Consider the following 10753-nt stretch of genomic DNA (forward strand, 5'->3'; position numbering starts at 1 on the left):
TGGAGTGGTAATGTGTTAAATTGTGCAAAAACACATGATTCGAATCTGTACTGAATCAAAATGTGATGTTAGTTTTTTATTTTATTTTAACAAACATGTGTAAAGAACATCTTGCCCTCTAAGTCACTCTTCTGATCAAATTAAAAAAAATCAGACTCTCTCCAATTAAAATAAATCGATGGAGACTCATATATATTTTAATGACTGATATTATAGTAATAATAGGAAAATAGGTCAAAAAGAACGTAAAATTATAAAAGTCTGGATGATGTTGGAGGTTCTCGTTATAGGATAATATTTCAATATGTCTATACTGTTTTAACCAACCAATTTTATGTCATTTTTAATAATCTTTAATGATTTATTTATACATCAAATTCCAAAATTTTCAATTTGTTGGTATAATATAATCAAATATGATACGATCTTTTGTGAGACGGTCTTACGAATCTTTATCTGTGAGACGTGTTAATCTTTTCGATATTCACAATAAAAAAGTAAAAATCTGTTAGAGTAGATGCCCTGCAAGCCAACTGTTGGCTAGGGATTTTATTGACTCAGTTGTAATAAAAATCTTTCTTTAATATAATTCATTATTTTATGGTTTGTTATTTCTTTATCTGTATACCCATGTTATCAAACATAGATAAAGACCTTGATTATACTTTAATACAAATGAATCGTAATTCAATGTTGAAACTCGTTTGTAAACATTGTATGATCTAAATTCGTTCCTAGTCGATTCAGCCACCTAAAACATGGATAAATGTCGTTTGAGCTCGAGACTAGCATCTGTGATGTTGTGTACTGCGTTTCTTGGTAAGGGCATGGAGATGTCCAAACATACAGATGGGTAGTCATATGATGATTATACCGAACAACCCTCCCTCGGACTTTCCAAATGGTTATCATTCATCGAGGGGATAAGTCCGTGGTTATGATTGTACACCATTAGTCCTTACGACCCGGGACAACACTGAGGCTCTATATGCTAGGGCTACGCTTTGACTCGTTTACCGGCTCCAGGAGAGTCATCAGGTGGCGAGATTGGGTACAGTTGCGACACATGTAGGAGCCAGTGTATTGTAGTCGGGGATTCACCGCTCACCTACGGGTGTGGATATCCTATGTGATCTGATGAAATAATAGTGCGTGGAATCTCTTGCCAGAGTATTATATGTACGTTAGAGAAGGATTTATCCAACAGTACATGTGATGCCACTATTTATATGTATAACGTAGTTATCGAATTAATATGCAACCCTCGATTAACCAATGGTTGCAGATTCGATCGGGATATATGAGATGAAGGGACCGTACTGTACGTTAATCATAATCGACTGGTTCTTGCAGGCACTATCAGTGATACCTAGGGGATCATGGGGCGATGCTACTAGACGCTCTTACCATGATCCGATGGGTGCAATCAGAAATGAGTTCTGACATTCTTGATCAAGGTGTTGATGAAAAGAATGAGACTAACTAGGGTAAGCCCGAATAAAGGATTATGTCCTGAATCACAAAGAATTGTGAACCCATGACTAGCTGTATCTCTAAACCATTGAGGGTCACACAAGCACTGGTTTACTTGTTCCCGTTGAGATAATAAATTCAATGAGTTGAATTTATAAGAAATAAGTTTGATATCATCAATCGATAAGCTTATAAATAAAGTTTATAAAAGCTTATAAAAATTTTGAGAGCATGACTACTAAAGACAGTCAAAAGAAGTAAACATGTTTTATTTAGATTTTGGTGATCTCACAAATATATGTATTAAAAGAAAATCAAGATTGAAAAGATTGGCATGCATATTTAGAATCTTTAATTAATTTAATTAATTAGATTAATTAAGTTAAGAAAGGATTAGAAATAATAATGAGGGATTTTGATTCCTAATTTACGTAACATGCATCACAAGGATTTTATTGAAATTATTGACTTAATTAATATGATTAATTAAGGAAATGACAATTAGTTAATCAAATTAATAATATATGTTGGAGATCACCGAATCTTAATAAAAAGTAAAATGAGGATTTTGATTCATTATTAGACGAAAGGCAGCCGAAAGTTTCTCGCTAGAAAATTGAACTTTCGGCTCTTCCAATTTCTTTGTGCTCTCAAAAGAGTTTTGAACCAAATTGTGTTTTATATCTACGCAAAACATCTTCTAACTTTCTAGTGCAAGTTAGAAGAGGAACAAATAAACTGGTCGTGGACTTGATTCGGAGATTTGAAGAAAGTTCGAAGGGATTTACAACAAGAACTACATCCGCTAATACCGGAGTAGTTGGTGCAAAGTGAATTTTCACTAAAAGTATATATACTAAACATCCTTGTATGTTTATTTTATTAAAACCATACGAGTGTCCAAACAATATTTTGAATGTCAAAATAAAATTTTAAAACTTACGTTGCGTTTTGGGCACGAGAAAACCGAGATCCAACAAAATCTTAGCATAAAAAATAATACTTTTTTTCATGGATGACCCAAATAAGAAACTCGTCTCACACAATACGATATGTGAGATCATTTCACATAAGCTTTTGCCGTTATATAAATGTGGTGTCCGTAGATGAATATTTTTTTTGGAAAAAGCTATTGTAACTTTTTGGGTAACTGGATAAGTTTCGTTCAAACCACTATTTGTGGTGTGACTGAGCTTATTTATGGTGGAGTATCTGATCCATCCATTGATGCCTACTACGATTCTGATTGGGCGTCGTGCCTAATGACTCGGAGATCTCCATCCGGCCATGACTACTGCTGCTACTACTTTTCAGATTACTTGGATCGTTGGCTACGAATCTCTATACCAAAAAAGCACAAAACATATCAAAATTCAAGATTCCAATAGCTCAACTTGTTAATTTTCGTTCTTACAATATTATTTTAAGGAAAAAAATTAAATCCCATTGGCAAAACAACATGTGGCAGTGGTAGTATTTAAAAAAAAAAATTGAATCAAAATGAGTATACTTTACCCATCTCATCATGACTGTTTTGGGGAAGAAAAAAGCGCACTTTCTAGTGTTGTGGCTATCATTTATAGCACATGGAAGACAACCCTACTTTAAACCACCAGCATAATCCAACTACTCTATTAATTTCTCGCCGATCTACGGATACGAGGGGATATAAAATTTAGTATCCAACTTCCAAATTTCCATCACACGAAAAAGAACAAATGAAGCCACGCTATACTACTTTCATTCTCGTCTTTCTCCTCCTCTTCACTGATCTAGACAACAATGTTGTCACATGCCAAGATGAAATCCAACAATTCTTGTATCTCCAAAACTCGGCCCGATCCGAGGTGGGATTGGCTCCATTGCAATGGGACTGGAACGTGGCACGATACGCTGAGTGGTACGCGTACCAAAGGCAAGTAGATTGTGCATTGGAGCACTCGCACGGCCCGTACGGGGAGAACATCTTCTGGGGCAGCGGAGTCGAGTGGACGCCGGATCAGGCTGCCCAGTCTTGGGTGGACGAGGCACGTGAATACGACTACTGGTCAAATTCTTGTGTGTATGGTCAGCAGTGCGGGCATTACACTCAGATAGTGTGGAGGAACACCAGGAGAATTGGGTGTGCTAGAGTGGTTTGTTATGGTGGCAGAGGTGTTTTCATTACTTGCAATTATGATCCTCCCGGTAATTATATCGGCCAGAGGCCATACTAATTATATTTTATTATTTTTTTCTTTTTTAAAACCACATATATATTATAACTAATTTTTTAATATATGAAATTATCGACGATCGATATGTTTATGTATGGATCCTGGACATTTTCTCAGTGAAAATGGTGTTGCTACATTTCCATTAATTGTTAATCACAAACAATTATATATATATATATATAGTATGTATGTATAATGGTAAAATATCTTCTCTAACTTCTTTTGCACGATGTTTCTATGATATTTCTAATTAATGTTTTTGGGTGAAATAATTGTCCCTGTTTGATAGAGCGATCGAACCGTAGTGCTTGAGCTACTGTGCTACTGTGCGGTTTAAAAGATTTGAGTTGCACCATTACCACTAGTTATAGTTTTTGGTAAAGCGGCAATCACTCGATCCTACAAATGTTCATATCATATAAGTTGTGTTGCACAAAAATATTTTAGACAAGATTTGACGGGATCCAAACATATATAATTAAGTTTGTGCCAGAAAACATGGGATTTAATTTGGATGTCTCAGATCGACTGAATCGGATTAAAATTCAAGAACAGACCACTGATATTCTTTCATAATGGCCAAACATTTAATGTTGGATCGACAAAATTCAAGAGGATCCATGTGCATTAACGACCAAGCACATGACACTTGCAAATTCATGCTTTAAAAATTCGGCGGGCGCTAGAGATATTATTTGGTCCCATGGACTTTGTTCATTTAATCACGGACTGTTTGCGTTGGACAAAAAAAAATCAAATCAATTTACTATTTTTGTGCATATATACATATATATATATATATATATATATATATATATAAAATTTATATACACCACATATATGAATAGATATCATTCGAATTATCATATATTTATATCTGTATAACTATAAAAGTTTGTGATCATAAACTTTGTTATCCAATCACGAAAATATAAAAATGACATCATTCTCAATACAAATATAAAAATGATGTAACATAAATTTTGATATTTATTCCACCTAATATATAATTAATAATTAATGAATTATCACTACAATATACATTGATTGTATTAATTTATATTACTTCAAAAAATAAAAGATAGCTCATGTATTAGTTTTATCAAATAATACATATTTATAATATCTTTATATATTTTATCCTTTTGATTTTCTCTCTACATCTTTTTCATATAATTTTAGTACAATTTTGTAATTATATTTTTAGTGTAATTTCTAATTAAGTGATAAATTATATTATCACAAGAAAATAAATGAAAAAAAATTAAATATATATGTAACAGTAGAATAAAACGATAAACATATAATAATATGATATTGTGAAGTTCGGTGCAAACATAATTTATTGTTTTTTTAACTAAGAATTGAAAGTACAAATTGTTTAATGTATTATTTAGGAGAATTTATATAAACGATTATGAATGTTAAATTTTTAATAATCTCATAAAACATGAATATCATAGAAAAATTCAGAGTTTAGCTGTAATTAAGAATTTAAAGATTTTAGTGACATTTTTATATATATAAAAATATATTAGACAAATTTATCAATTCAATACACAAAATTTAATAGTATTTGAAACATCTACTAAGATTGTTTAAGATTTAGATATTAAGTGTCTAAAAGTAAACTTGGCCCAGATTCTCAATAATAAGAAAAAAATTCAGATTCAAGTAAATGACAGAAGATTACATAAAATTTGATCATGCTACAACCCTAGAACTTAAAAAAAAAATGATTTCAAAATTTTAATATTGTGATCTATTTGATATTAAAAAATGAATCATCGAAAACAAATATTTTGAAATGTCCAATGCATATACGTAAATAAGAACTAAACACACATGAATATATATATATATATATATGTGTGTGTGTGTGTGTGTGAAAATTACTTGATTGTAAAAAAATTATATATTTGCATCTTTTTTTTTTTCAAGTGAGATAATATTATACTATCCATATGAAAATTTATGATGTAATACATATAATTTTTATTTTTATTTTAAAATATAGTAAATGTTAGACTTAACTTAATTGTGGCGATAAGAATCAAAACCAGCAGGTTGTTAGTTAAAATCAGTAGACAATATAAAAGCAGTAGTCTTCAGAACTTAGTAAACCAGAAGCAGAACTCAATCTAAAATTAGAATAAATTAACGTCTTCTGTGCTAACGGAACAAGTCTTAAATGTTACCGTTACTTTATCGAGTACTAGTATTAGTTGCACCATTAATGCTGTACGAAAGCTTACAACCTCTACTGCATTGGTTGTGTCTGTCTTTGACTCAGCTGCTCATGCTGCTCATGTTGCTCATGTTGCTGAAATCAAGCAGCGTATGCTCACAAGGACTCCATCTCCGGAACCAGAAATCTTTAATATGGAATTTGAGATAGAAACTCTGCAAAGAAATCTCAACAATCTCTCGGAGATAGTAAAGAAGATATCTCGTGAACATGTCGCAGAAGTGAGTGGCTCAACGTTCTTCCGAGACCGTATATATAAAGAAATATTTCGCACGGTGGAATCTGTAAGCAAAATGTATGCTAAGATCACTGTTTTTAGACAGGATGTTTCCAGAAGCCAGGGTGCCATCATGCTCGGCCAAACTGACATTCTCCAACGACTTACTGACCATGATGATTTTATTCGTTCAGTCTCCACCACAATGGAATCTATGGATGCCAAGATTGAGTCTCAATCTCAATCTCTTAATGCTCTAAATGAACGAGTATCTCATCAGGCACCATATCTGGATATGCTAAACAATAGAATTATGAATCTCTCTGGGCGTATGAACGACTTAATTGCTCGAGTTATGGCCGTTGATGCCAAAAAGGAGGAAGAAACAGAACCAGAAGGAAGACAAGCAGAAGAAAGAAGAACTGGAGACATGGCAGAATCCTCTGCCAGAAGAGATCAAAATGCTGATGCTCAGAATGATGAAATTATTTTCAGGAACATTGGCACTGATAACTAAAACTTTTGTTTTTTAATTATCTTAATATATATATTTTTGTTTTATATTGCCATTATCTATCTCTGCTAACGTCCAGATTTTGGCATCACCACAAAGGGGAAAATTGTTAACTTAACTTAATTGTGGCGATAAGAATCAAAACCAGCAGGTTGTTAGTTAAAATCAGTAGGCAATATAAAAGCAGTAGTCTTCAGAACTTAGTAAACCAGAAGCAGAACTCAATCTAAAATTAGAGTAACTTAACGTCTTCTGTGCTAACGGAACAAGTCTTAAATGTTACCGTTACTTTATCGAGTATTAGTATTAATTACACCATTAATGATGTACGAAGTTATTTATTACGTCTTACCAGTTTTGGTATGAAACAAGACTGATTGCTCTGAAGCTTTTCTGCAGGACCCTTTTCAAGTAATAAAGCTGATTTCATCAGAAGTCAAAGAAGCCGTTTTGATTATAGACGTTGTGGGGACCCGGACGCTAATTCATTCCTTAATCGTCTTTAGGAATAATTCAAACATTTATAATAAACAGGGTCTAAATTTTTTTTTTAAATACAAAGCGGAAACGTAATGTAATTCAATTCAAATTACATATGAAACATAAATATACAAATCATGTATTATCTACAAGAATTCAACTAGGTTCAACTATATCTCAGTGTTGAATCCTAAGTTGCTTCGAAGCCCGGATCTCCACGCTATCTAGTCCAGCCTCGTTCTCTTCTTGACCCTGATCCTATCCCACCTGTTGCCATGCACACATACAAACAAGACAACAGCCGGATAACTCCGGTGAGAATTACATTCTCAGTATAAATCATGTATACATGCAATCATAAAAAAAATATAAAAGCATATAACAGATATGTCTAACGTGTATTCAAATCAGAATATAAATTCATATCAAGAATAAATCATATTCTAAACATATACCATCATCAGGAACATAAATCAATATGTACCATATTCAGGCACATAATCAACATGAATCAATATAACTGTCAGTTAGACTCATGACGTCACATTTAAGACTAGACTCAATCCTAGTCTAGGGATCCCGGTTTCCAAATGTGGTATTCCTATATCGAATTCCGTAATAAAAGGAACTATGTTCCTATTACTCGATATAACCAAATATGGTGTTCCTATATCGAATTCCGTAATAGAAGAACTCCAATCCTATTACTCGATATAACCAACATCCGGTGTCCTGACCTATCCGTCATGGACTGTAGCTCTATCGCTAATATCCCATCTTGAGACATCGTGCAATGTGCCCGTGGCGATCCCGCCACTGTCAGGCACTTCCGTCCCAAGATGTCTACACTATCCTGTAACATCGTGCAATGTGTCCGTGGCGATCCCACCACTATCAGGCACTTCTGTCACAAGATTCTCGTCTAATATCTGCTATCTATCAATCAAGAAACAAGTATATCAATCAAATCAATGCAAATATCAATGCAATAAAGTAAAGTATGTGATTTAGGGAAACTCAAGTACATCCTACTTGAGTCGATGTCCCAATACCACATTGACTTATACCTTTATCTTCTCGGTCTGACGAAGACGAAGTCTTGAATTCAACTCTGTCCATTCTCAATCTGGTAATAACAATACCGAACATACACAATATCAATATGTAACTCAATTTAGAACCTGTTCTGATCAATACTCAAATCAACATACTATCTGATCAATGTCAATCGACATATAGTACAACAATACAATCTCAGTCAATCGTAAATCTGGTCAATATCAATCTACTGAGGTTTCGACGACATAACAATACAGTCTCGATAACCCCGTAAATCCCAACATCTCAGAAATAATACCAGAACTCATAATCAATACCGGTATAACTCATAATTTCAACGATAATACAAATCTGATATCGAATCTCAGTCAAATCGACTCCAAAATTCATAACAATTACATAACCAGTCCGTTTCTTAATCTGACTTCGATTCTATGATGTCTAACATGTCAAGAACATCATATATGAATCTTATTCAATTCTGACAATGACATAATTTCAAAGCATGTCAAAACGTAGCAAAACTTACGTCAAGTTGTAGCCTACGTCGATAGGATTGCAGTACTGAAGTCAGATTACAATTCGGACGGACGGATTTCTCACATATACAATAACACATATACAAGAACCTTTCCTCGATTCTTCTCTTCGTTTTCCGCTGGGAAAGTAAAGTGTATATGTATATATATATATCAAGTTGCTCGGTTAATGATACGTGTCTATTTTTTCATGAATTTCGGTCGGCGCTCGGGCGGTCGCAAGTTACCGCTTGGGCGCGGAGCCTTCTGCCCGATACATATCTTTGTTAAACACTGGCGCTCGGGCGGTTAAAGATTGCCGCTCGGGTGCCAGAATTTCTGCCCAAACTCCAATCTTGCGATGCATTGGCGCTCGGGCAGTCACAAACTACCGCTCGGGCGCCGCATCCTCTGCCCAAAACATGCTCCTGTTGACCATTGGCGCTCGGGCGGTTATTTTCTACCGCTCGGGCGCCAATAGTTATGTCTAAAAATTGCACCCTTCATATGTTTTGGCCAATCTGGTCTCGTAATAGCCCGTCTATAATTATATCAATTCATAATCAATAATCTCATATTAACAGAATCAAAATATCGGGCATTACAGACGTTGGATTCAAATTATCTATATATATGGATCAAACCCATTTGAAGAACAACGCTGATTAACTTTATTATCTATCCAACGTTACATTGAGCAACCGCGAACAAATCGTTATCTTCCAAGCTCAACTTGCAGAAAAGCAGTACACGCTTAATATCTTATATCTGATCTTTGGAGATCATTTTGTACTGCTGTTTCTTAATCTCTTCTAGTAAAACCCCTTACGATATTCTTTTGAAGAAGAATATGTAAACTAGAAAAGAGTCTTTTCCAAATTTTGTCATATTGAATCATATTGTGTTGAGTTACTAAGAGTTTCAAGTAGGCAAAAGATAAGCCCTGCTGAAGTGGGTGTGTACAAGTGTTATGCTGTAAAATCCAAAGTCTTTTAGTGATACCTTCTGGAAACAGAAGAAGGGGAGACGTAGAAGACTTTATCTTCGAACTTCCAGAAACAACTACAGTTCTACTGCCTACTGTTATTACTGTTTTCACCCTATTCCATCGGATTGTTTCCGCACTTATTATTGTGATCTGCTGGACGTAACCTTGAACAAGAAAAGCTACAATCTCTAACAGGATTTTAGCACATTTGCAAAATATATCAGTAAAGAAAAGAGTTTATTCACCCCCCCTCTAAACTCTTCATCGATCCCCAACAGTAAAAATTCAAAAATATATGAAAATTTGAAGGGAAAAAAGCTATAACAATGTATATATTATATATATGATTATTTTATTAAATTTTATAACTAAAAAATTGCATCCATATGATCGTCAAAATCAACCATCAATCAAACCCTAAATATGTAAGGCATGAAAAGAATATTGATGAGCAATTAAAAAACACATAAGTTATTTTCTACCGTAAAAACAATATATGACATATTAATTATAATAAATATAATTATATCAATCATTGATTAACATTTGTTAAAGTACTAGAGCTTTTATATATAATCTTTTAATATCTTTATTTAATTATTTTGAAATTGATTAACTAATTCAATAAATACAAACAATATCATTTTTATTAAGATTTATTTCTTTGGTTATATTTGGTGAGAATATAATTCCAAATTTATATTTAAAAATTTGATATGAATTTCTTTGATATTTACCATAAAATCTTATGAATGCGTATTTCATTACATATATTAATTTATTTATTATTTTAAAATTATATTTAACAAAAAATTAATAGTTATCAATGTTAATCTATAAAATATATATTCTGATATAAAATTAACTATACGTGATATAGAATTTTGAATACAAAATGCAAAAAAATTTTGTGTTAAATATTATTTAGATTGAATACTACGAGTTATATTTTATTATCAATATTATAATTTCATTAACTCTGATATTGTTTTGATGAGTTAGTCACGAAAATTTTAAATTGATAATTATTTATTTTTAAT

At 32.9% G+C, this 10753-nt stretch overlaps 1 protein-coding gene across 1 annotated transcript; it reads left to right on the forward strand.

Annotated features, from left to right (window-relative positions):
- Nucleotides 1-2982: 2982 nt before the first annotated feature.
- Nucleotides 2983-3863, forward strand: LOC142548207 (pathogenesis-related protein PR-1-like). Its single transcript, XM_075656525.1, has one exon. The coding sequence runs from the start codon at nucleotides 3192-3194 to the stop codon at nucleotides 3687-3689; it is 498 nt and encodes a 165-aa protein (XP_075512640.1). The 5' UTR covers nucleotides 2983-3191; the 3' UTR covers nucleotides 3690-3863.
- The last annotated feature ends 6890 nt before the right edge of the window (nucleotides 3864-10753 follow it).

This window comes from Primulina tabacum, chromosome 6, assembly GCF_025594145.1.
Source record: "Primulina tabacum isolate GXHZ01 chromosome 6, ASM2559414v2, whole genome shotgun sequence".
Lineage (NCBI taxonomy): Eukaryota > Viridiplantae > Streptophyta > Magnoliopsida > Lamiales > Gesneriaceae > Primulina > Primulina tabacum.

Coding starts and splice junctions, on each gene's coding strand:
- LOC142548207 (XM_075656525.1), top strand. CDS start 3,192: ATGAAGCCACGCTATACTACTTTCATTCTCGTCTTTCTCCTCCTCTTC.